The sequence below is a fragment of the Gasterosteus aculeatus genome, chromosome 4, assembly GCF_964276395.1.
Source record: "Gasterosteus aculeatus chromosome 4, fGasAcu3.hap1.1, whole genome shotgun sequence".
Lineage (NCBI taxonomy): Eukaryota > Metazoa > Chordata > Actinopteri > Perciformes > Gasterosteidae > Gasterosteus > Gasterosteus aculeatus.
The window spans coordinates 32280789-32307427 of NC_135691.1; the positions used below are offsets into that span (position 1 = coordinate 32280789).

At 43.3% G+C, this 26639-nt stretch overlaps 2 protein-coding genes across 7 annotated transcripts; both read left to right on the forward strand.

The window, feature by feature from the left end:
• Positions 1-1014: 1014 nt before the first annotated feature.
• On the forward strand, positions 1015-15435 carry dcn (decorin). Of its 2 annotated transcripts, none has more exons than XM_040173673.2 (8): positions 1015-1634; positions 7593-7813; positions 10211-10323; positions 11168-11381; positions 11933-12046; positions 12133-12226; positions 12805-12943; positions 14063-15435. In XM_040173673.2, exons 2-8 carry the CDS (start codon positions 7612-7614, stop codon positions 14261-14263), a joined length of 1077 nt encoding a protein of 358 aa, XP_040029607.1. In that variant the 5' UTR covers positions 1015-1634; positions 7593-7611; the 3' UTR covers positions 14264-15435. The 2 variants fall into 2 exon arrangements, with proteins under 2 accessions (XP_040029607.1, XP_077956474.1); XM_078100348.1 differs by having other exon boundaries at positions 1632-1758.
• A 4805-nt stretch (positions 15436-20240) lies between these two features.
• lum (lumican) lies at positions 20241-24048 on the forward strand. 5 transcript variants are annotated; one of them, XM_040174823.2, is made up of 4 exons: positions 20241-20439; positions 20709-20766; positions 21616-22488; positions 22839-24048. In XM_040174823.2, exons 3-4 carry the CDS (start codon positions 21618-21620, stop codon positions 22991-22993), a joined length of 1026 nt encoding a protein of 341 aa, XP_040030757.1. In that variant the 5' UTR covers positions 20241-20439; positions 20709-20766; positions 21616-21617; the 3' UTR covers positions 22994-24048. The 5 variants fall into 5 exon arrangements, with proteins under 5 accessions (XP_040030757.1, XP_077956473.1, XP_040030756.1 ...); XM_078100347.1 differs by having other exon boundaries at positions 20376-20439; positions 21613-22488; XM_040174822.2 differs by lacking the exon at positions 20241-20439 and having other exon boundaries at positions 20484-20766.
• The last annotated feature ends 2591 nt before the right edge of the window (positions 24049-26639 follow it).

A 26639-nucleotide genomic window follows, 5' to 3' on the forward strand; every position in this document is an offset into this window, starting at 1 on the left:
AACAGCACAGTTTATCAAACCACTCAACAACCCCAACCTCTTCCCGACATGATGATAAGAGAGGTCTGGACCATATCCAACCCTTTCCCCAATTACAGCTTTGGCATGTCCAATCTCGCAAGCACACTGTCTAGATCTAGAGAAACTTCCCTCATTAGAGAGTGAAAATAGTCAGTCGTAAGAAGGTAGCAAATTATTCCCATCAATTCCATATGTGTTGCTGCTGAACATCATGGTTTATAACACAGGCCAACTTCCTCATTGACTTTGACGTCCTCGCTAGTTTCATATGTCGCAACCAGCAAACTAGTCACATTTGTATCGTATTACTTGTCTGGTTCAAATTTGGGCTTTTTAATGGACAACTGATTCCCATGGAATTCATTGTAGAAGTGCTCCTCTCTAGGTGAAAAATAAAAGCTTTTACAGTTCCCTGACATTTCATTCAGAGACAGTAACATTTGATTTGTTCCAAATCACAGGTTGGTGGCATAATACCTGCAACACCAATGACATTCCTCATGGCATGTTAGCATTGACACTTTGAGTCTGTTAGCATGCTGCCTCGCGGGGCCGCCAGCACAACTGTGAACTCACAATCTTTAGTCACACCAAATCAGTGGACTTTCATTCCTCCAAAGGTTGATTGACTCTTGGCCTCATATCAATTTCTTTGCATTGCCTGCAGTCCCCGACGCTGCAGCCCAAATGCACAGAACAAATGGGAGGACTTGCGCCGTTCCCACGATGCCAGACTTGTAGTTAGCCTTTCTCTTTTTTTCTTAACAAATTACTCTAACCTCAACCATATGGTAGTTGCCATGTGAACTCAATATCAAAGATCTTTTCCCGATAAAGGCCTGCAAAAAAGAACCACGAGGAGCAAACATGTGAGCCTTAAACCTCCCACATAATCCCCACAATGCCTCCTCTCCTGTTGTGGTCCAGCACAATCCAAAAAGACCAAATAGTGCAAACAGACCTAACCAAGACGTTGCCAATTTGAAAAAGATTAGACAGAAGTTTGTGTGTGTGTGTGTGTGTGTGTGTGTTTGTTTGTCTTTCCCTCGGGTGGTCAGTCGAAGCAGAATGCGGATGAATGACAGGGAGAGCGTGAACGGGGAAGAAAGAGAGACTGTGTGCAGCGTCCTCCGCTGATCTCCACGCAGGACGTATCATTACCAGATGTCACAGAATCACTGCTGCTTATTGCTTTAAACTTCAACTCCCCGACTCTCTCTCTCTCTCTCTTTCTCTCTCTCTGTTTTTTTTCTTCCTTTCCCTTCTCCATTTCCAGCTGTTTTCGGAGCAGGCGGCGAGAACGAGGGGGGAAGTTCTCCACCAATTGTTTCGGTCCTGAGAGGAGCGCGGCGCTCGGACCCTCCCTCCTTCTATCTCTCTCCCCTCTCCGTCCTCCGTCTCTCGTCCTCCCTCCCTCTCTCTCCTCCCCTTGTTGTGACAGAGCACACCTGCTTGATCTTGGCTGCACGCGTTCTGAGTCTAATTACCCCCGTAGGCCCTCGCTGCAACTTCAGTCTCACCCCCCCCTCCCACCCCCCAACTCGACTGGATTTTGGGAGGCAAGCTCATCTCGCACAGCTTTACTCTCTCCGCCTTGCTTCTCCTGAGAACAGGTAGGTCAATCCTTTACTGCGACAGTTTGGGTGAAGTTCAGTTGGGATTCACGAGTTTCAACGTGGACTCGTCTTTAAAGCGAGAAGTAGTCTCACTGGAGCGATGTGGTTTTTGTTTTGTATGGTAACTTTTCTTCCACTTCAAAATCTACGATTCCTGATTTTGAAAGTTTCATTATTTGCTGATGATGTTATTGTATAAAGACAGGATCACTGCATGCGATTCTTTTGTTTTTTTGCAGTTACATTTGTCAAACTGCATTTGCGTATATTCCGGATGTTGCCAGGTCTTGTTCCCACAGCTCGCTTGGCTTCACGATGAGCGACCTTTAATCAGTTCCAGTCCAATGGGCGCACAGCTCGGTGAAAAGAGCGGCGGCCAGGGAAGGGGGTGTGGTGGCGCGGGTTGATGCCGGTTCCTCACTCCTCTGCCAAATAGACCTTATTTTCCGGGCCCACCGTCAATCTTCAAAGTTCCCTCCGCTGTCGCCGCCGCCTTTCATGCGATGTGCTCAGCGCTCCGATTGGACACAACCAGCTTGACTTTTTTGTGATTTGTCCCTTTTTTTGACACTTGTCCGTTGGTTGTTTAGATGAAACCCACATGGAAGTGCACTCCTCAAAATAGTTTTGTGAGTGTTCTTTTCATACGTGCCTTGCTTACGTAAAGTCAAGGGTTTGAGTGAGGGGAAGGGGCTTACGTCAGTGGAAAATGCTTTAGTGTCTGTTAATTTCTCCATTACCAGTCGACTAACACAGAAATGGAAAAGGGGGAAAAAAGCTGAAACAGCAACCTGGTTTCTTTCTGTTGATTCAGCCCATGTTGCTTGTCAAGATTCTGACTTGGTGAAGTCGTTTCTGCTTCCTTTCACACTTGAGCAGTTCAGTTAGAGAACGCAATCAGACCGTTTCAACCCCAATCTCTTCTCTGTCTGGCCCCTGTTTCATCTCGATGTGAATCTCCTCCGCCCACCGCGGCGTCAGCTGCTGAGTTTTCACAGGAGCAAGACGGGACCCAAATTGCTAAGGGGGCAACTTAAAGTGAACGGCTTTGAAGAGGAGATGAAAAAAAGCACCGCCATTAATCCCGTAATGGTACAGCTTCCTCTATCAAAGAAAGGTCTGAAGGCTTCCCGGCAAGCCACAACACAACTCTCAGCTAACTCATTACATCCTTCATGCCAGCGGGGACAAAAACCTAATAAGGCTCAGCTGCACTGACTTGAGTAGACCGGAGTGGAGCTGGACAAGGGACGAAGTGAGACAAATAAAATGGGAATGAAAAGTGGGACTTTGAACAGAATGGTGGTGTAGTTTGTTTTGAGCTGTGCAGATGTGAGTGATTGGAACAGACCCAGTTCTGCACCCAGGGGCTGCTTTTTTTCTTTCCATCTGGTCTTCAACTCTCCAGGTCCAAAACTGCAAAAGAACAATGGAATTGAATCAGCCATGAACACCCCCCCCCCCCCCCCCCCCCACACACACACACACACACCCGCCTCCCTTCCCACCCATTTCCTCATTGGAATACCATAAAGTTCCACATGTCAGTCTTTCTGGCCAAAGTTTTAAGAAAGAAATTACCATACACTGTGAGAGTGAGGCCGGGGAAGGAAGGAAAAGAGTACAAAAAGGAAGGAGGATGTGGAAAGAGAAGAAAGGGAGAGAAGATCGGGCGGTTTTTCCAAGGTTGTGCAGAGCAGGCTGTTGATAATGGGACTGAGGTTGATGGCAGGCCGACAGCTCTTCTCATGGAACAGCTAAAATGTGGTTAAACCACTCGCTAGTTTTCTCATGCCATGGCTCCACAGTGTAGGCCGGCTTTAGAGACCCTAAAATGATCTGTCAATAACACATGTGGCTCTGACACTTGAATTGATTGTCGTGGTCAAAAGAGGGTCTTTGGCTTTCCTGAGACCAAAAAGCATAAACGGGAGCAGGGACGGCTATTTTCCACACTAGTCTGATTGGGCCTAATTGTTTGTTGGACGAGCCTTTGCATATTTTCAGACACATGTTCTCGCTCACAAAATCACAAAAAAGATTTGTAGAGAATGATGACCAATCACCACTGCCAAAGAGAGCTCAGAAAATCCCCTATGTCTTTTTACACGCACCTCCTATCGATGGTGCGTTTTTGAGTACCTGCATGGAAGGGGGACTCACATTCATACGGTAATGGGTTAAAAGGCCCACACGTGTTTTAAGCCCTCCCGTGGCCGCGTAAATACCTTCCAGTGATTCATTACTGACAGACGCTCTGCAGAGGCAGACGCAGGCCTGTGGAGAGTTACATCGGTGGAGGAGGGGGACGGGGACGGGGGGGGGGGGGGGGGGGCACAGGGGTGGAAGACGGGACGCAGCGGTTAGTCGGCTTATATTTTCTTACTCTGCAGCTTGGTTTCATTTGGTTAAAACCCCAACGCCGCGGTGCTGAACACCGTTTGTGACGTGGTAATCCGTCGGTGGCATCTCGTTGACTTTCAATGAAAGGCGCCGACAAAGGGGAGAAAGGCGAGCTCCGCTTCCAGTCTGGGAATCATTAGCAAAGCCGAGGCCGGACTTGGGGGAGACGGGAGGGAGGGATGAGACACAAGAGGGACACGAGTGAATTGACGAGGGTGCCGCTGACACAGGAAATGCCAAACTGCCTGTTTTGTTTGATTGGTCGCAGGTGTCAGAAACCCGAGAAGAAGATAGAGGCGGATTGTTTATCGCACGTCCTTCTCTGGGATGTGGTCCAATCTTTGGAAAGTGCAGGCTCAACTTACACCTCCTTGTGCTTTTTAATTGTTTCATACATCAATTCTATACCCAGCATAGTTCAATGGGGAGTGCTTCAACAGGCATCTGCTTTCCATTCAAAGCCTCATTGGAAGGCTTTGGACCATCACTTCAGTTGGGTTTGTTTTCCTGGTTCACAAATGAAAGTCCTTTTTAAAAGTCCATTACTAGGAAGCAAGCCTGGGACAATTCCTGCCACATTTGCATTGATTAGTGTCCGGTTCTTATGAATAAAGCCGGTTCCATCCTCCAGTAAGTTGGCATGCAGCCATATCGCCATGTGATGACGGTCAGTGAATCACAATCAGAGACAACACATCTGTCACGCTTTTAAGCTGCAGGGCCCCAGATCACACGTTTTCTAACATCAAGGTTTGACCTCCATCTTGTTTAGTAAAAGAGCAAATGATAAGGGATTTTACTCCCATAACAGAAATCTTCTTTGAGGGGATGTAGGGATGCAGAGATTGCACGGGGAAGTCATGTGTCGGCATGCTCTGTGGGCCGCCCTCCGGGTTTAGCATGCACACAGACACACAGAGTGTGTTTGAGGATCCTGTGTTGTGTGTTCAGTATGTTATTTAGGTGTGTGTGTTTATATAGAAGTGGGTCGTCCTGCAGGTGGACACTGAAAGAAGCCTGAGGCACGGCAGGTTTCCTCATGCAAACAGCAGCCTTGAATTTCCACTTAAAGGACACCATTGCATTGAGTCATGAGTCCTTGTTCCGTGGTTTGAATGTAGAATTGACTGCTCATTAATTCACCACTTTAATGTTAACACATTACATTCCTACATTATACAGCCCTCCATCTCAAAATCCCCTAACTCAATATTGATACCACATGATACCAGAAATTATTACGCCACTTTGGTCCCAAACATCCCTCCTTCAGGATCTCTTCTTCCAGGAACTGGTTTCAAAATCCTTCAGAAACTCCTGTGACTAATCATGACTCACAAAGTAGCGGTAACCTTTTTCTTTGTAATGCTGCAGCCAGTAAATGCCCACAGAGCTTATTTTGAGGTCATTCGCTCTTCTTCTTGCCTATCTGGCTCACAATAAAATCTGCTGTAGCTTTAATGGACAAAGGATTGACAGATTGATGGCAGAACCCACGGAGTGACATCAAAATCTCCTGCACCAATGCACATGTGCATGTAAACCGGCTCTTGTGCTTGTGGCTATGGGTCAAAGAAGGGAGATACGGTTCAGTAATCGGCGGTGAAACCACCTTATTTTGTGTACATTGCTGCTCCTTTAAGCAGAGCTGGCGCACTGGCTTGAAAAGAATTCTGAATGTTACAGCCTGCAAGATGTATTGGATGTGAGAAGTTCAAAACACTATTACCTCCGATGAAAAATTACTTTTAAATACTTTTACAAACCAAAGACAAACCAATCTGGCATCCACACCGGATGAAACAAACCATCAAAGGCCTCCACAAGCTCTTTTAACCCCAAAGTACTTTATATCTCTAAGTGAAAATACACCGCTGCTGCCAAGTCTGCAGACATGTTTTTTGTGGATCGAGCTTTCTTCTGTGCTTAGATAAGAAAGCCTGACAGCCAAGATTACTCCGTCCGAGTGGAACAACGTGTACCCTGGACCGACTGTGTGTTCCGACCCGAGCTCTTTGTTTCAACTCCTCCCGCTGTACTACGTACTCCAGGTTTCCAAGAGAGACAAAACGGCAAAAAGTTCTGCATGGAAACCTGCAAGGCCACAACAAACATCTTGTCCCTCACTTCCAAGCCCTAATTGCTAACTTATGAAATCACCCTTTTGCAAACTTTTTTTTTTTTTTTTCCTTGCTTCGTAGCAGAACAAGAGCGAGAAAACAAAACAGGCGGAGGCAGCGCTATTCCATCCAACACAAATCTTCTTTGACTGGAATTGATTTCAATGTTGGACATACTCCATGCGAGCACTGTAACCACTGGACTGAAGATGTACAGTGTGTCCACGTGCCGACTGTAACTACTGCTCGTGTTGAGAGTCCCTCTGAGCCCCGATCTGGTGACCAGGCGTGACCCTAACCGGGAACTTCCCTACAACGTCAATGTATCTTTTTCTGCTGCTTTCTTTCTCATTCTCAAAGACACGCGGTTGGTTGAAAGGCTTAACCCTGCAAATCTATCTTTCACTTGTTCAGAAAGTACAACCCAAGTTGCACATACAGCACAGCTCTTGCTGAAATACTCTTAAAGCTATACGAACTGTACTAAACACAAGCTAGCACACTTAAAATCATGCAAATATACACTGGTATAACAAAGTAAACAAAGATACAGCACATGAGCATCCTTCACATGCAAACAGACCATAAAAACCAGCCCACAGTCACTTTCCGGCCCGGCCTACTGATGGTTTTGGGTCAGTTTCATCATCCTGGTCATGATGGTTCGGGTCAAGGTCCGTTACGGACCAGCTACTGCCAAATCATTTGTTAGCAGCTGCGGCTCAAATCTGCCCTTCAATTATTGTGGCACCAGGAGAGAAGCGGCAGCTTTTGGCTCCGCGCATGACAAGCAGATTGCTGGGTCTCTGAGACTGTGTGTCGTTTGTAAAAGGTCGTGCAGTTTAATGTATCTTCACTCCGTTTGAGTTCCAGAGAGAGTGCGGATGTGTCAACTGGTTTGTGGTCGTGCTTAGAAATAGAAGACGAAAAAGAGGAAGCAGGATACTTCCTGGGACCCACTAGTACGGCAGATGCTCGCTATGGAAAAGGGCTTAAATAGTTAATGTGATTTATTCCTTTTAAAACAGATGATGTAGCACCTGTGTATTACTGTAAAGGCTAAATGCAGATGTTGATTTTGTTGAATTAAACAAATTGATGGATTCCTCTTTCAAACCCTCCTCTCACCTTTCACCTTCTGTCTAGAACCGACCACTTGAAGAGCTTCTTTGACCAACCCTCCGTCTAGTGTTACACCCAAGCGTTTACCCTTCTGCTCCTCCACCTCTCACCTTTTACCCTTTTGCTTCTTTTCTCCTTCGACTCTATCGTTCACTGCGTCCCTCTCTCTTCCCAGTGGAAATCAAACGGCCCCCCTTTCACAGTGAGCGTGAAACAAACCCAGCGCGGTCGTTTGCAAACTAATCATAGACAGACTGTTTTGAAAAGTGTATCCGGCCAAACCTTTGAACCGTGATCTCTCGTCCTCCAGGCTCCCTGCTAGCAGCACCATGAGGTCAGCCTGTCTCTCTCTGCTCCTGGTCACCGCCTGTTGGGCGCTGCCCTTCCGCCAGTCGGGTTTCCTGGACTTCATGATGGAGGACGAGGCGGGATCAGGTGTGCCCGAAACACCCGTTCCCGACATCAATTCTGGACCCAGGTGCCCCTTCAGGTGCCAGTGCCATCTGCGAGTCATCCAGTGCTCTGACCTCGGTGAGACCAAGTTTCCTAGAGCTTCTCACACGCACATCACGCTGTGCACTTCTACTGACGGGCTTATGATCTTTTTCTTGGTGTCCAGTGATAATAATCATCATCATCATCATCATCATCATCATCATCACTCACTCACAGGAAAGTTAATAATATCGCAAATGACATCATTCTGATCGCGGTTTGATCCCCGTTTGTACTGATACACGTGCAGCAAATGAATCAGTGTGAATTAACTGGACGAGATGAGGTCACAAGGCGTTTGCAGTCATTTGAATGTACTGTTTTTTAGAGTGGAAAAAGGCCCTGAGTTTGCAATCCGTCTTCCCAAACCCACATTCAGGGTCATGTTACGTTATGTATTATTTCAATATCCTCCAGAGAACATGTTGACACGTTAAATGCTCACAGATGCTGAGAGGCTTATTTCACCTCCTTTAACAGTAACATTATTTGCGTTTTTCTGGCCAAATTGTTTTTGAAACACTGTAGGCGGAGACAAAAAAGTCAGATTTTGCCCTGAAAAGTTGTAAGTTTGTGAATTTTACTCATCAAGGTTTACAGACTACAATCCAGCACAGTCACAACAATTTACTTTATTGTCATCTTGTTTGGGGTGAGTCACAGAGACCCTGTCATAGAAAAGTCCCTGACCTCATTTATTCCTGTGTGTTACAAAAAAGTGCTTTGCTAAGCAGTCGGGTTTGAAGTCAAGTTTTTGGCCCCGCTTTTATTTGGAAAGGCTCGAGCTTCGAGGAGGCAGATGAAAGAGAAGAGGGAGCGACGCAGATGGGCAGGATGAAAAAAAAAGAAATACGGAGGACACACATAACGAAACGAAGCTCGACCGTCAATGTGGCAGAAAGTTGGAGAGGGTTTCGTTTCGAGAAAACACCGGTTCCATCACGTCAGTCCCCCAGCCGGTGCTCCGGTCGGACACGGCTCCATGACGCAATTCTCAACTCCTGCGTCAGCGCCGTTGGCCCCTCTGCCTCCATCTGTTCCCCAGACCTGCTGGCCGGCCAGCAAACGCACACAGACTTGCGTGGACACACACCAGATTTGATTTCATACGCGTATTGTTGGGCACACACACTAGGGCCCAAAGCACCGCTGGTACGTCGTGGATGCGCACTTTCCTTTATGAGTTTACAGCTCAAACGTTTAGTGGAGAAAATGGGTTCAAATAAATTGGGGTTATCTTTGTTAATCCATTGAGTGTCACAACTGGATATTGTCGGCAGATCTCCTAATTAAAGACAAACCGTGTGGTTGTGTAAGATGTGCAAGTCCAAACTCACTCATATCCCATGAGTCTCTGAAAAACGCGTGTTTCGTAAGTTACATCACTGCCATTAAGTTTTTATTGTTCATTCCCACGACAACATCTTAAGAGTGAGATACTGACATGTAGCTCATATTATTTTGGTCATAGTACTGATTTTGCGTTATTTATTTAGTTGTATACCAAAAGATGACTCTTTGTACAAAGAAAATGAAGAAGAATGTATTTTAATGCATAATTACCTTTAAACTTCTCTGTGATGCTACACAAACTAAAAGACCCATTTTGCTGCAGAAGCTTTGAGAAAAGCGGCCGTAGCTGGAAGGGATGTTTGTGTGAGCTGTAAAGAATCTGTCACAAGCTTTTAGGACAAAATGTGTCAGAGATGGAGATGCAGAACGTAAGCTTCTTTGTTAAACAGTTTATTCTACGCCTCTTCCTCTGAAATGTAAACTACCCGTAATGAATCTCTGTGTATTTTTTGGGTCTCCACGGATCCCAGGTGTCTTTGCTCTACGGCTCCACCGAACGCGTTTCTGTGTCACATTAACCTTTGACGTGCTGCGATAAAGTCCAAGCAAAACGACCTGAGCTCAGTGTCCAGGTATGCAGTTGCTTACACACCCCAAAGGAAATTTGTTTTGAGGTCCACTTCCACCATGTGTGCCTCCGAGCACTTATTTGGTTCCTTTGGAATGTCACTGTAAAAACCTCGTCCCGCTCCAGACTTTATGGGGCGTGCAACTTTGAACAAAGCGTTCTTTCTTATTTCACAGTGTTGCTGCTACTCCCTTCTGTTCACCCGGGTTGAACCGTTCTTTGGAGCGTAAAGCCCTGGCGAGCTTGTTTCTTCTGTGCTTAATGGATAAAATACATATTCCGCGCGTAGAAGTGTCCCAGTGTAAAGTGGTTTACAAGACTATAGGTCCTCAGTATGTGGTTGGAAACATGTTGGTCCACTTCCTATCGAGGTTAGGGTGTGGTTAACCTCTCTTCACAGGAACCGTGGCTCTCACCACCTCACCTCGAGCTTAGCTTCCTAACACCCATCCTTCTGATGGATTTATTGCGTTTTCATACTGACCGTGCGTGTCTCAAACATTCTCCATCAGGTCTCACGACGATTCCAGAGGACATCCCAGACGACACCACACTGCTGGACCTGCAGAACAACAAGATCACTGAGATCAAGGAGAATGACTTCAAGAACCTCAAAGGACTTCATGTAAGAAACCTTTCACATCCATCTGCAGGCCTTCACGTCAAGTACTTCTAAGGCCAAGTGACGAACTGCAACCCCTCCAAAATGAACCTCTGTGATCTCCATGGAGGAACATCTTGTTTTTAAGCTGTTTGTGATGGATTTGGTTGTTATTCTTGGCCTTTTGCCCATTCATTTCTTAATAACACAGCACACAGAGTTTGTGTGCTGTTTTTCTGAAATGTCAACAACCTCAGAGCTGCTCATTCTTAAAACATTGACTCCATTTCGTCTCCCATCCCCAAACTTTCCCCAACATCCCCTATATATCCTCCACTCCCCCACTCACCGGGTGCATGGAAACTATTCACCCGAGGGCTGTGCACCCTCGTACTCCTGCAGCCTTCTTGCTTGCAATAAATACCTCTCTCTGAAGGCCAGAGATGTTTCCACTATAATGTAACTGCCCTCTCGAGGGAGCGGACTGCATACCTCACGTTGCCTCATGTCTGCTTTACATGGGAGTGGAACAACAGGAGTGAGATCCCTTGGAAAATGCGTCGGGGGAAAAACTCCCGAGTGGATTTGAGCTTGGCCCACCGTCATGACAACCCGGTCGAAACAGCTGCTGAGCTAAAGAATATCCTGTTTGTGTAGAGTATAAAGTTTGATTTAACCCATGGGGCAATCGTAACAGGAAACGTTTCTCCCAGGTGTAAAGGTCAAATTTCGCAATAGAACTTTTAATTTAAATAACAAATGCCGGACTGTTTTTACTTCCTAAAGGAGTTACACCATGCAACAAGAATGAAAGAAAATAATACTGAGAAGTACAGTCTCTCATCGCATGTGACATTCTTCCTCGTAGGCCCTGATCCTGGTGAACAACAAGATCACCATCATCCACGCCAAGGCCCTCAGCCCTCTGACCAAGCTGCAGCGTCTCTACCTGTCCAAGAACATGCTGAAGGAAATGCCCGCCAACATGCCCAAGAGCCTGCAAGAGCTGCGCATCCACGAGAATGACATCACCAAGATCAAAAAGACGTCGTTCCAGGGCCTGGCTAACATCATCGTCATGGGTACGACAGGAAAATGGTCTTCTTCTTTGTTTCCAAAACGGTTACATTTATATGAACAGCTTGGAGAGGTTCCTGGTTTATTTTACAATAGTGTACGTCACATTGTGGCAGGGAGTCAATCTTCAAGTGGATACTGGTAAATTCATTACATTTGGAGATGTCATTCACATGCAGGATTACATCCCATAGGTTTTTGCTTGTTGTCCTTCATCCTCTATCTGCTCCACTCTGACTCCTCACTCTCTAACTTCCTGCCGTTGCTCAACTGAAGCTTACAGTGTGGATTCAATCACTATAAATTGCAATAAAATGAGATTTTTGAACTGTGACCCAAAAGGGAATCTGGCTCGGTTGAAAGGCTGCTTTGCAAAAACAAGACATTCTCTTGCACTCACTTCACTTTGTTTACTCATTCGTGACTCATCTCCACGTTCCTGCAACGTCCCGGGAGGGGAATTAACTTCACAGATGTGATCTGTTACGGCTGTTTTCCCGTCTTTTCTTTGTCTGCGCTCACAATTGTTTGTTTGTTCCTTGATTTTCATTGTCAGAGCTTGGGTCCAACCCCCTGAGGAGCGCAGGAATCGAGGCTAGTGCCTTTTCCGACCTGAAGAGGGTCTCCTACATTCGCATCGCCGACACAAACATCACAGAGATCCCCAAAGGTAACGCACTGACATCCACGAGTGTTCTGGCTTAACCCAAGTTTTATCAAGTCAATGGTGGTAATCTTTGACTTGTGGGTCGTCAGGTCTGCCAAGCTCTCTCTCTGAGCTCCACCTGGACGGAAACAAGATCTCCAAGGTGACGGCTGGAAGCCTCAAGGGCCTCAAGAACCTGGCCAAGTAATAAGGATTATGATTCTGCCTCCACTGTTACCCTTATTAACAATGTGAAATGCCATTTGCATTTAGGCTAAATGCTATTTGTACCAGACTATGGTTATTAACCATATTCCCATTTTTGTTCGGACTAATATTTATAATAATAATAATAATATTTCTTCTTCTGACGAGCTTTTTCTTGCTGTCTCCTGTTTTAATGCTCTGGTGCAGGTATTAGATTTGCTCTAGTAGTACTGTTAAAAGGCTTTTGTCATGAAATAAAACCACAGACCTAAGTGGTAGTTTTTTTTAGATAATCAAAATAACTAGTTTGCTCATTAAATGTGGATACACAGAGTTTATAAGATTTCTGCTCCGATTGTGCCAAAGATGTCGTACCAAAGAACAAAAGGGGCTTTGAAGCATCGGTAGAAGAGTTAGAGGTGGTGGTTTTCATTTTCCATTTGCTCATTGTTTAGAAATGGCAATGCTATATTTTTCTCTACTCAAGCAATCTGGGTTTTTGTGATACTTGTGCTGCTGCACGTTTGCGCATTTCAGTGTCTCATCTACTTTTTCCTTCTACATTTGTCCTGCAGACTGGGTCTGAGCTACAATGAGATCAGCTCCGTGGAAAACGGCACTCTGGCCAACGTCCCCCACATGCGAGAGCTGCACCTCGACAACAACGCCCTGATCAGTGTTCCTGCTGGCCTGTCCGACCACAAGTACATCCAGGTACGTGCAGACCGCTTTGACAACCATTAGCTTCAGAAGTAACTTTACTCCTCGGTGCCATCGATTCAGGTCTGCATCCCAGAGGAATTGTCATTACAACCATTTTGTTCCAGTAAATGACCTCTAAGTGTTGGTTACTGGGTGTTTCTCATTTACCCACGGTGTGATCACACACGGGTCCTTTTCTCTGATCCAAACCATACTGGAAAATTTGACTTTGTTGCATTTTTGCATTTGGTTTGTAAGGTTCACACTGTCCGATGACAAGTCAAGCTAGGCTTACACAACAAAAAGGCACATGGTTTCATTTAGTTTGTTTATTGAGTAGTGTTGGTAGTCTGTCGTACTATAATGTTACTGCTTTTGGCAGTAGGGGGGATTGTAAACAGATCTGATTCAAGGCCTTTAACTGTAGTTTGGCCTCCGTTTGCTTCTTCATTTCCTTACTGGTCTCAAGGCTACGCCGCTGCTTCATCTTTCACATCGCTATAAAACCTTTTTGCGTAATTGTTTTGTGTGTTGCCGTCTTATATTCACTCCTAATGAACTGCATGGTTCTTTTGTGAGCAGCCACACTTCAAATGCATTGTGCTCAGCAACAATAGCAAAGCAAACTATGGGAAGAAAAGAGTTTGTGCAAATAGCTTTGAACAAGCCAGTTTGCACAGAAATTTTCAGTGAAATCTATAATAAAAAAACATTAACATTATTGAATAACGTCATCACGACATGGGCACGTTAATGCCATTCTACTTAACATTGGACTTTTCTCCATGTAAATAGTTTTTTGGACAAAAAGGCTTTGGAATCTGTAGTTAGCATTATATCATCTATCTCAAAGTGTATGAGGCAGTTCCTTCCTTTTGCTTTTTTTTCCAGTAACCTCCTCAAACCCCTCGGTGATGCAACATGCTTAGAACGAAATGCTCAGCTGCATGCTTCTCATGTTCACACATCTGTCTTGCTGGTTTTCAAAATGTCAGAAGTCTACATTTCAGTCAAGCCTTTGTTATTTATTAGGTGACTTATGATCTTTATCTACTTTATTTGGGAAAACCTAAAATCATTGCCATGCCACTTCTTGACCAAAGGTTGTCATCGTTCAAATCCCTCCTCTAGGTGGTCTACCTCCACGCCAACAAGATTGCCGCCGTGGGAACCGAGGACTTCTGCCCCCCTGGCCTCAACCAGAAGAAGGCCATGTACTCCGGCATCAGCCTGTTCAGCAACCCGGTGCCCTACTGGGAAATTCCGCCCATCACCTTCCGCTGCGTCTTCGACCGCTCCGCCATCCAGCTCGGCAACTACCGGAAGAAGTAGAGCGCGCTGCGCACCTGGGCAAGGAAGTGTGATTGTGTGTGTGTGTGTCTGTGTGTGTGTGTGTGTGTTTGGAAAATGAGTGTGTGCAAGATTTCCAATTGTGCGTGTTTGACCACAGAACCCCGCGACACTGACCCCCGAGCAACAGCACGTCATCGCAAAACGCTGGACATGGACCTCAAAACGCAGCATATCAATTTCATTATTTTGCTTCATGGTTGGATCAGCAGCAGCAGCAGCAGCAGTAGAAGTAGTCCACACGGCTTCCGTCCTGTCACGTGACAGATATGTTGTCACATACGTGCTGCATCATTTGTATTCAAATTCAGAGATGAATCCTGACCAAAAAGATTTGAAAGCTCACACAGTGGGAAATATTAATCACACTTTGACTACAGCCATTGTTTGAATTGTAAGACCGCTGGCCTGTAGAGCAGGCAGCGAGGGGATAACTTGTGTTTGTGTACAATACCTTTTAACAACCGGTATACTAGAATGTACTAGATATTACCTGTGTACTAGGAATAGCATTCAGTGTGCAACATTACCACACTGCACTCTTTGAAACAACTCAGTTTCTATTTGTATTGTACTCAATTCAAGTAGAGATAAAAAAAAAAAGCAACCGTGACTTCTATCACATCGTGATTTCTTGTGTGTTCTGGGCTTAGTTCTGTTTGTTTGTTTTTTACACTTAATCGCATTTCCTCTCATGGTTCTTTCCTAGTGTGTGTTGTTCCATTCAAAAAATAAAAGATTAAAATAGCTTATGAAATATGTAGAATAAACAGTATGTTTTAAACAGAAGCCATTTCCAAAGATGTATATGCATGCCTTTATTTTTTCCTCTCAACTTAAACTTGGAGCTTTCTGGAATTTGTATATTTTTCTCTCCATGTTTCTCGACCTTTTCATTCCTTTTGTTTTCAAGAGTCTACAAAATGTGGTGTACGTGGACCAGCATGCCCACTGCAACCACGTTGGTGTGAATGTTGTATGTATAGACGCTGTACATAAATGCTGTATAAAAACCTTGTTTGCTTAAAGGCACAAGCACTTACCATAGTTCAGACTTAATATATCAACAACAAAGGTCTTCTTCTTTTTTCCCCGCCAGGAGAAGGGGCTCCAGCTAAGGTGTCCTCAACAAAATAAAAATACTAATGTCAAAAGTAGCAGTTTTTGATGGATGTAATGACCAGAACCTGCATTAATTATCAATGATGTGAAGGGAGATTTATGCTCCCACTGGATGGCGCTGCAACAGCTTCAGCACAGATGAGACAAGGCGGCGGCATCCCGGCGAACAAGGTCAACGGGAGGCAAAGGTACGGTAAAGCAGGTGACACACCTGACCAATAAAAAAAATTTAAAACACTCATAAAAAAAAGCTTGTTTTAGGATTTTCAAAAGGAAGAAATGCACCTAAACCGCATTAAAGTGGATTTATTCCCACAAAAAAATAATTTCTGCTTTTTAGCTGATGACAAGAAAAATATACTCCATATAAATCTGTTTCAGCCTCATAGACACCTTTGTGATCTGTTTAACATTTTAATAACAAATAAATATATATACATATATTTATATATATCGGTAAAAATTTTCTTTTCAATTGACGTAACCTGGGGGCATATAGAACTAGCTCAAAGTGCAACTCCTGCAATCTATTTGACATAATCCCTTTTTCTCTGCACGGTGAGTGGGGCCATATCCCAGTATCCACTGGCCAAGAATTGATGTGCATCACAGGATCTACTTTGTACACATATCCATATTTAATGTATCTATATTTACACAAATAGACGGACAACACATTCATTTTTGAGTCTCCGGTCCACCGTTTCTGTGGTCTGTGGGAGGAAACCCAAGTGCCCCGAGGAAATCAAATCGACACGAGGAGAACATGCAAATCCCCACATGGGCCGGCAGGTTCCATAATGCATTTTCCTGCTGTGGATGACAATGTGAATTACTGAGCCATCACACCAACACGTGTCAGGGGGGGAGGTGAAAAACAGCTGGACGCAGGAGCAGTTTTTTTTTTAATGTGATTTATGATGGTACCACTCTCTTCAACCTCATGTTGAAGGGTTTTGTGGTCTGAGGAGCATTTCTGGCCTCTGCTACGAGTCTCTTCAAATCCTTCAGTAATTTAAAAGACCGTAACAGTAATATTTACGTTAAGGAAAACAGAAATTCTACACCATTGGTGGTTGAGCCTCTTCCCCGGCAAGCAGGTTGTATGGTGTCTGGAATTGTTGACCAATTTCTCATTTTGTTGCATTGTTTGAGGTCTTAGAAGTGAAAACCTGCCTACCCAAAAAGTAGACTATCAGAGAAAGAACATATTAAGAGTTATTATGGGCTCATAATCCTCTCCCTCTGATACGGCTCCGGCTCAGGACAGACTGAAAGGCGTCAGTGTTTGAGCGCTGGCTCTCCTCCCGCCACCGTAGAATCAGCGTTATATACCAACGCGAATGGACTTCAAGCTGTTGCCCCCATGCGGTCCACATTAGAACGGCACCTTATAGTCTCTCCCCCATGAAACACAGAGATGCCAGTGCGAGCTTTCCTTTACTGCGTCAAAGGTGTGAGAAGAAGTACTTTGGAGAAAAACAGTTGTGTGCAAATATGTTTCCATCCACTTAATTCTGTGCATATTTGCACATAATGTAAAGTCATTGATGAGTGGGTTTTCACTTGCACACGTGAGCGTAGTAGGTGAAGCGCCTTTCTTGCAGAGCTGAGCTGCTTCCCCGTGTCCAAGGCCAAGACTGCTGAGATCTCGCTGAAGAGCAGATGTGACACAGATTTATTTCAGAGGCTTTCAATCTGCAACTCCAAACTACGTTACGCAAATGTGGCAAATAGACAAAAACCTATTATTACTGTGCATGAGCTTTTATATGAAAAAACATAACACTTCATCCCTTAATTTGGGACTTGCAAAGTGAGGGTAATTTCTGTGATGCAGGTACAAAGGTCCGTTGTGTAGCCTCCTTTTTAACTCATCTGATTTTTTTGCAGCACATGTGAGCACATGCGGGACGAGTTGAGGATGAGTCTCTGGTCTTAAGCACAGCGCTTACCACCAGGCCACATGGTAGGAGCAGAAGGTGGTGTCTGACTGCTGTCTGAGATTGTGTCAGAAGACTCTCTGTGTCAGTGCCAAGAAGTCTAAAAATATCTCGGTTTGCTAATATGCTTGCTTGGATCTCCTTCCTGTGTGCCTCTGTCTCAGCACGTGTACGTGTATCCTGGTTGTGAGGTTTTATTGTTTGCTCATTGTGTGCTCGTATTTATATGAAATTATGTCTGTGAATGTTGTTGCCAAGGAAGAGAAATCCAGAGCAGACACAGATTTAAATATGTCTGTCCCCCCTAACTGACTTTAATCACTGTTTTTCTCCTAATTTAGTCCTAATTATTTTTTTCCCTAATTTAATCCTATAACAATCAATTTGTTGATGTCCTGGTAATAAATAAAAATCAATTTTCCCTGCTACCAGTTTTCAAAACACTCATGACTATCATGCATTTCCTGGTCAGTTTATTGAAAAAAATATTTTTTTAATTTAACCTCAAAGCAGAACACTGAATGAAAAAAGCTAATGTTTATGAAATTGTTAAAAGATGAACAGAGCTGCACAATGTTCACTATCAGTTAAAGCAACAGAGACCATTTTATATTTCAGGATTTGATTTGACTTTGCAACCGGTAAACACTCTTAAAAGACAGATTTTGGATAAATCACATGCTGTGTCAGCCCTTGGAATATTTTCAATGCATGGGAAACTGTTATATTTTGTGTTTAGTTGTTCCATTCATTACTTGGCATTACTGCAGGGAAATTAAAGAAGTTATAGTTCAGTACAAACAGGAGTATTTGGAAAACAGTGCTGAAAGCCAATGTCTGCCATCTGGCCCAATGGAAAGGATGTGAGAGCACAGGGCCCACGTCAACACGGTGGAGGAAAAGAAGTGACGGAGCAAAAGGTCTGTTTTAAAGCCTCCACAGTCCGGGACACACAAAAACACTGACAATTACAGAGCTAAAACCCCCTCAACCTCAAAGAAATAGATGTTCTTTTCCTGATGAAAGGTACACGTGTATGCAAATTAGGGCTGTCAACATAAACGCATTAATCTATGCGATTAATGCAACAAAACATTTTAACGTAGTTAATGTACGTTTGTTTACTTTCCGGAAGTTGACCGTGGAAATGAAACGGCCGCTAGCTGCAGTAAGTTAAATCAAGATGGAGAGAGCTTTTTGCATTAGAAGTAAAACAAACAGATGCGCGACATACATCGGAGAACTGTGCAGAGGAATTACTCCACGTGTCAAACAGAAGGGGGGTGAGTGTCAAACGGACCACTTAAAGCACTGCTATGCTAAGCTAGCTGCTAGGCTGCTTCCATCTCAACGTCTAACGTTACCCTGTGCAGCACACAGTCTGCAGAGGACCCCCACTGTGTCCCTAAAAGACCGTGGTTTGAAAAAAACATCCTGGCAAAATGTGGGCACATTGTTGGCACGTCAAACACAACTGTTAAATGATGGAGAGTTGAGAGCAAAGTGCACAATGACAGCAGGAAGAGTTGCTAGTTCCACCAGGTGGAATTCTGCCTCCAAGATGATCAAATGTGTGTAGTTTTGTGTTTACAATAACATCAACAATTAAACAATAGTGTCTAAGATACGTTTTCTAAAGTAATTACTCATTACTTTTAAGATTTAGTCTTTAGAATAAAAACAAACATTCATCAAAAACAACATTGTAACAAAAACAACAACATTCATCAATCTCTTAATTTTGAAATTCATTCATCTCGATTAATGCGATTCGAAAATGCGATTAATTAGTTGTTGTTTTTCCCATTGACAACCCTAATGCGAACCAATTGAAGGCTGTTTTTATTCTGCAGTGCTTTGTCTATTCTTTGACCTTTTTGAATTGTACATGGATTGTAAGTATCAAGAGTTATCTTTGGGTTCACCTGTGTGCAGTTTCAACACAATATATGAAATGTGTAACGTGATATATTATCAATTATGATGGTCAAATAAGGTTAAAGGGTGTTTGTCTCGATAAAATCAATGGACTCGTTGGGTTTTGAGATGTGCTTTGTGACCCTTTGAGGAATTTTAAACCACTGACCCAGAAAAACTGGATGTTTGCTCAAGTTGCCTTGGTTGCATTGGCTCTTAAGGCATCAATCACTGAATGTCAGACAAGACACACATAAGGGAGTGAAAACAAGGAATTAAAAGGGAATAATCTTATCTATTTTACAGACAAAAGGCCCCAAAGGGCGTTATGAGTTAGAAAGAGAGACAGACACCAGAAAAAGAAAATAGGTCAATATTGGGTTGAGGTAATTGTTTAGGGGCATTCTTCAACTCCCTCCTTCGTCCTCTGTTCAGCGTTCATCAGATGAACGATTCTGGAGATGTTTACATTTGGTTATACTAAGCTACGGCTTGGTGTGGGAGAAATATCAGGGCTAAGCAGATATTTTGTGTATGACGGTTTTCAGCACACATTTGGAAAACATTCCAAAAAGAGGGGTGAGTAGAAAAACAGACTGCGACCAATTAAATCCATCCATCATGTCTCTGCATGCCGTGACAGTGTGACAGACGTCCACCAACAAATGGGAGAAACATTTGTCCATTTATCTTCCCCACCCCCCTTCCTTAACTGCCTAACTGCACCTATAAGATGAGGAGACGTGTTTTATTGACAATTATATATCACAGGGTGATTGCATTACTCTGCTTGTGGAGGTTTAAAGGAGTAAAAACACAAAGAGAATTTCATCAGGTCAAACCTACCTTCGCCTGTTCGGTACCATGTGTTTTGTTAAAAAACAGAGGAGAGAAGGCTTCTCTGGCTATTGCATAACCTCTTTGTCAGATTTTCCAAAGCCTTATTTGCAGCTAGAGAGGTTTTGCAAAATATATTCCTCTTCACAGCCGCCGTCTGGGTTAAACGTCTGCCAGAGATCGTTTTCACATTTTTCCACTCATAGCCGATTCTACTGGTTAGATTCTTCCACACACCGCCTTCCTAATTTCAACGTGGGATTATGTTTTGCAGACATTTGGTTACAAAGAAATACACAGGACTTGGTTGGTGTGTGAAGGCAATACCGATTTAAAAAGGTGGGGGTAACAGTAAGACTGTCGTACTATTTTTCTTGTTCTTTGTGATATAATATTGACGTTACCTGATGCACCTGCTCTTGTTAAGTGAACTGCGTTTTTTGGATGATGGTCCCTCAGAAAGAGGTGTTGATGACACCTAAAGTGCATATGACGACCTGACTGCACTTTGTTGAAGAAACCTCCCCTCCTCCCTCTCTGTCTCCCCATTTACCCATGTCTCTCTTTCTCCACCCCCTCTCTCCTTCTTTCCCTGTGTTTTTCTCCAGAGACCTCCAGTTTTTCAAGAACTCACTGTTCTTAACTACTACTAAGAGAGTACCACAGGTAAGCTTTTTTGTTGAGGCATGGATTTGTGATTTTGCTTTTATTACTGGTCTGTATTTTAGTCTTTTGGATGGGATGATCAGATGTCACAGCTATGGTTCGTGGCTCGTGCTCTCTCAGAGAATGAAAAGATTACTAATGCATGGAACAAAAAGTAAGCGCTAGTAGTCTTAAAGGTTTGTACATTGTTTAAGGAGAACAGTGCATTTGCCTAAATCTTACATGTTATACAGACCTGTAGCTGTTTCTTTGGTGTCGGTGAATTTAGACTTTTGAAAACAATATGTTGCACTTGGATCAAGTTTCCATTTGCATTTTTTAGGTCTCTGGATTTAATCATTCCGGTTTGCATGAACTAGTTATATGTCTGTTTTTAGTTTTTTATGCTTGTTTGCTCCATTGGACTTGTATGTATTGTTTCATACAAAAAACACATGTTTAAGAACCTTTTGCATACATATATTGTGCACTTCAGGAACATCTGTGTTGCATTATTGCTCCCATTGCCAGTTTATGTTGAAATGTGACAAGTTGATTGATGGAGGCGGGCTGGGAGCAATGCAGTTGGGTTCAAGCTGCAGCAGTAAGGATGTGGCCCAACACAGATAATTGATTCAAGGAATCTAGGGCTCATTGATCAACAACGGGTTGACTTGACCTCTTGACCAAATATATGGGGAGATTGTACCCTCGATAGTTCTTTTATTATTCAAAACATTATGCTACCACAATTCCTACAATGCGGCTCCAACAAAATGAATCCATGCTCTTTTCTGTTGTTAACACAATCCAACCTTTACATCTCATTACATGCCTCCGCCGTCCTTCTGTGTGTTGGCTCTGGAGAAGTTATGTTCCCTCTGCGTGCAGCCATCTTGGCTGTATTGGTCAGCGTGGCCCTGTGCCAGGATGACTATGACTACCGTCCTCCTTCCATGCTAGGACCTTCAGGGCCCAACTGTGATCCAGAATGCGATTGCCCGATCCATTTCCCCACCGCCATGTATTGTGACAGCCGCAAACTCAAGTTCGTCCCCACGGTCCCAACAGGGATCAAGTACCTGTACCTCCAAAACAACCAGATAGAAGAGATCAAAGCAGGGGCCTTTGATAATGTCACTGGTGGACTCCGCTGGCTGGTACTTGACAACAACCAGATTACCAATGCCAAGATACAAAAGGGCACAATCGACAAGCTCACCGTCCTGGAGAAGCTATTCTTCAGCCACAACAACCTGACAGAGCCAGTCATCCCTCCCTCAAAGTCTCTTGATGAGCTGAAGATGATGCATAACCAGATATCCAAGTTCCCCGCTGGACTCTTGTCCGACAAGGAGAACTTAACTTCCATTCACCTTCAGCACAATCAGCTAAGTACCGAGGCCATCGGGGGGGCATTCAAAGGGTTGAAGAGCCTGGTGTCTCTAGACGTGAGCCACAACAAGCTGAAAAAGCTGCCAGCCGGAGTCCCAAGTTCGCTGGAAATCCTCTACGCCGACTACAACGACATCGACGGTATCGGTGCAGGATACCTGAACAAGCTGACCACGCTGCGGTACCTGAGGATCGCCCACAACAAGCTGGTGGACTCGGGAATCCCTGCTGGGGTGTTCAATGTGACATCGCTGGTGGAGTTGGACCTGTCGTTCAACAAACTTCAGTCCATCCCAGAGATCAACGAGCAACTGCAGCAACTCTATCTGCAAGCCAACGAGATCAACAGTGAGTGTCAATTGCCGATCTTGTCTCTTGATCTGGCAATCTCTTCAATGTTGTGTCTAAAACTAGTAGTCCTTTGATTACCTGCACAAATTGTGTACGCTTTTCCAATCTCCTTGACGATCCTTGCAGGTGCTTTGCTATATTTTGTGTGTTATCCTCAATGACTGGCAGAATAGCATGAAACCACATGTATGTGTTTCACATGCATCCTCATACTGTTGTTTAAAAACCTCGGCAGGGTACCTTTTAAACACCAGCATAAGGGGGTTAAAAGGTATATCATCATTTTTAAGTATATGTTTTATCCTGCAAGCTTCCATAACTTTCCCTCTGCTTTTGTTTCTCTCCAGAGTTTGAACTGACAAGTTTCTGCAAGCTCGTCACAACTGTCAACTTTTCCCACCTGAAGCATCTGCGTCTGGATGCCAACCAAATCACATACAGTAGCATGCCCCCTGAATACTCCAACTGCCTGCGCCACGCTTCAGAAATCATATTTGAATAAGGACTTCCCTAAAATCAATAACCTCGCCACGATCTCCTTCTCCACTAGAATGACGCAGATCAGCCCAAAGCCTTCTGAGTTTGAATGGCGCAATATCCTTCCTGTCATAGTGTCTTTGTGTTTAAGTAGTATGCAGATCTGAGGTAGTGTATTGGCATCTTTATCAATTAAATGTACATCCTGAATGAATTAAGATCTGGGCCAATTTAAGATTGCTAAATTCATCAGGCGTCAAACAAGTGTTTTTAACTGACTCGAAAAAGAGGGAAGAAAATATGAAAACGTACCAAAAGTTATGTGAATATAAATGTGATCACATACATTGATTAAAAACACACACTTTACACATTCCATCTTGTATTGAAGACACAGTAGAGTAAACAATGGCTCCAATGTCTCAACTCAGTTGTCGTTATTTGTCGTTGTCGTTATTTTTTTGTCTGTCTTTTCAGTTCCAATGTTTAGCATGTTTAATAAAAGGTGGGTACAATAATAAATCCATTGCTGTGCAAAGGAGCAGCAAATAAGGACTGCGTACTCAGATTTCAGTGTATAATGCTTAATGTAAGGAATGATGAATACACGTACAATAGTATTTACATAGAAGTCACATTTGTCAACATCTTGAAGTGGTTTTCAGGAAAATACCATCATTATTTACTTGTTTCTGCCAATGTATGCCATCTTTAAAGAGGGTGCCTTGTTCCAACTACCATGATGTTGACGTGTTGACCTGAAGTGTTGACATATACGCAACTGAAAAATGTTTTATGGGAAATAACTCCTTCAATTCCTTAAGGCAACTGAGCTGTTCCTGAAGTACTTGGTGTTAAAGGTTTAATAAATGACACTTGATTAAAATACATTGGTAGCATCCTTGAAACAAACCTTGAGATGATGGATGGTGTTTCTAAGGAATCACAACTTAAACGGTTTCCTTAACAAATTCCTAGCTTTCAACTTAATTGTGCATTGCTGATTTGTATACATTTCTATTAATTGCATGCAACCAATGGTACCCTTCTTTCATAATAAACTACAGCTTTTGCAGTTGAGGTTCTGTCATTGTTACGTTGTTGTTCATTATGTTAACCAGCACAAAAACAACTCGGCCGCAATATCATTTTTCCCTGATTGATTTTTTTGGGGTCAGAGTAACTTCTCATGGATTTGCTGTGAGGTAACAAAAAAAGTTTAATAAACTATGTTTTTTTGTAATATATTGCTTTTAAGCCTGCTTTAAATAATTTTGAGCATGTATGGAAACAAACTGATTCATTGATATTCATTGATATTCATCATTATTATCGCTGAAAAACTATTTTGTTGTTGGTAAATACGACAACAGTTAATTATGAATGATTAATAAAGACAATCTTTAGGCGCAACATTATTAAGCATTTTGAGACATTTCGCATGTAATTTTGCACCACGTTGATACCACAAAATCTAAGTCTAATGTAATTTTTTTTCTTTCTTTCAGGCCTGAATCTTTAGGGTTAGTCATGATGTTTACAAGATTTAGAAAAGGAAAAGTTGGAGTTTTTGAAAGGGATGGCGAATGTTTTTGTTTTCCCAGACCTGCCGGTGTGTTTTAGCCAAACTGTTTACACTCATGGGAAAACCATTTTCAAAGAGCCGTACCATGTGTGTCTGTATCTTGTATTCTGCTGAAGTCATCCGTTAACAGTATTTACTGCGCATAGAGTACCAATTATCATTTTCCTGTCCCACGTTTGGTCATTCCACGAGGAGACAGAAGGAACCGATGGTCCTGGAGGGATGCAGGGGTTGCAGGGTTTTGCAGAATTCCACGAGTTTAAGATATTTTGTATGTGAATCTGCTCTTCCAAATGTCTCAGACCACAAATACCCCACTATGATTTCAAAGTAACTTCAGTTAAGCTTCCCTGTGGAGCTTCAATAGAAGCAATGAAAGTTGCCGTAAAAGAGGACCGTCTTAGCATACTGTTTTAAATAAGCTACAGGCTCACTTGTGTCCAAAGAGATAAATGTTAATAATATCTCTGAACCCCCAACGTCTTAACCGAACTGTATTAAGAATTGTTCGTGCAGGTTCATCAACAGGTCTTTCGAGGTGTTTTCCTGCATAGAAAACCACAACTTTATATTTTTCTCCAAAGTTGTATCCCAATGGATCCCTTCAAAAAGAAATAAAGAGGTTTCTGCTCAGGTATTTGTCTCCTTTCTTGGTAGCAAGAAATCTTACGATTTGAGTAGTCTGAGAAATGCATTTCATTGAGTGCCAGAGGGAAATAAAACTTTGGAAACGGCCACATTCTTATTGTTTTCTACACCATCTTTTAAAAGGGTACCATCCACTTTGTGTTTCTATTGAATTCATGTTGGAACTGGACCACATTGCGTCTACATCAACAGAAAAAGGTTATCAGACAAGACAGATAAAGGTCATCACTGCAGGAAATGACAGATACACCTGGTTGAATCTTTTAAAGTGTCCCTTGTGATATATAAATGCACTGACACTGTGGATAAAAAGTCAGGAGCAAAGATTAATATTCACTGTCTTGGGGTAAATTGCATGACATGCCTTTCCACAGTATAAATAAAACTTTTGCAAGTCTCCGCACTAACTGTAAGAACACCACCAATCCCGGCTGATGTGTTCCACGTCTGCTTGAAACACTTGTGTGAGTATTAGTGGGAGTTTGCTATTAGAGCAGACACTATTTTTAAGTTTTTATGCGCGTTCATTAGGCTGATGGCATTTGTACTTGTTATGTAAAGTCTTCCAGATGTCGCATTTGATTCCTGATGTTTTTAAGTAGATCCAGCTGTGAAATTGAGTTTTAATTCCAATGCGGCCCACGAACGTGAACGGTAGTTCGGGCTGTTCTGTCTTGGAGTCGCGCTGGGAGCTATCAATGACACCCAACACTTCTCCATGCCCTCCAACACGAGTCGGCGGGTAAAGATATTAACAGACCTGCCTGCTGCCACAACTTTTACAACATGTTCAATGTTTGCTTTAACAGCTTTTAGCACATTTCACATGTTTTTTTAGTCCAAATCTAGGACTATTTCCTCCTCTTCCTCCCGGGTCGCCCTTATTTAAATTGTGAGTGGAGCTCCTGCTGTCCGTGTCCAGACAATAAAGTCCTTTCATAATTCCGTAAGCCTCACATCCTCCTGCTTGAGATGGCGAGTGTATAAGTATAATCAGCTGTTGCAGCCGGGGAGCCAAAGATCATGTTTCAGTGTAGATCACCTTCAACCTTATTCTACAGCTTTTACTTAAATGACAGCATGCAGTTTTCTTCTAATTGTTTTGGGCTATTTCCCTTCCCTCTTTCATTTTAAGCTCTCTCTCAGTCTCTTGTAAAAAAAAAAATTCTCACAATTGTACCAAAATGTGTTGATAGTGTGAGTTGATTGTGTTTATCCAGATGTCCCATGTGTGCACTTAACACATACGCACACATACGCACACACACGCACACACACACACAGCTTGGCTTTTTTTCATCCGCAATGAAGGTAAGTAGTTTTAGCAAGACATTTTTATGCACAGCCAGGCTTTCAGCGAAATACAAACAGCAGCATGCTAACATGCTAACAGGGTCAGTGCTAACATGCTGATGTAATGTTCCCCATCTTAGTATAT

Coding starts and splice junctions, on each gene's coding strand:
- lum (XM_078100345.1), top strand. CDS start 20,656: ATGTCTCTCTTTCTCCACCCCCTCTCTCCTTCTTTCCCTGTGTTTTTC. Junction 20,767..21,578: donor CTACTAAGAGAGTACCACAG/GTAAGCTTTTTT, acceptor ATCTCATTACAT/GCCTCCGCCGTCCTTCTGTG. Junction 22,489..22,838: donor GCAAGCCAACGAGATCAACA/GTGAGTGTCAAT, acceptor GTTTCTCTCCAG/AGTTTGAACTGACAAGTTTC.
- dcn (XM_040173673.2), top strand. CDS start 7,612: ATGAGGTCAGCCTGTCTCTCTCTGCTCCTGGTCACCGCCTGTTGGGCG. Junction 12,227..12,804: donor GGCCTCAAGAACCTGGCCAA/GTAATAAGGATT, acceptor TTTGTCCTGCAG/ACTGGGTCTGAGCTACAATG. Junction 12,944..14,062: donor CCGACCACAAGTACATCCAG/GTACGTGCAGAC, acceptor TCCCTCCTCTAG/GTGGTCTACCTCCACGCCAA.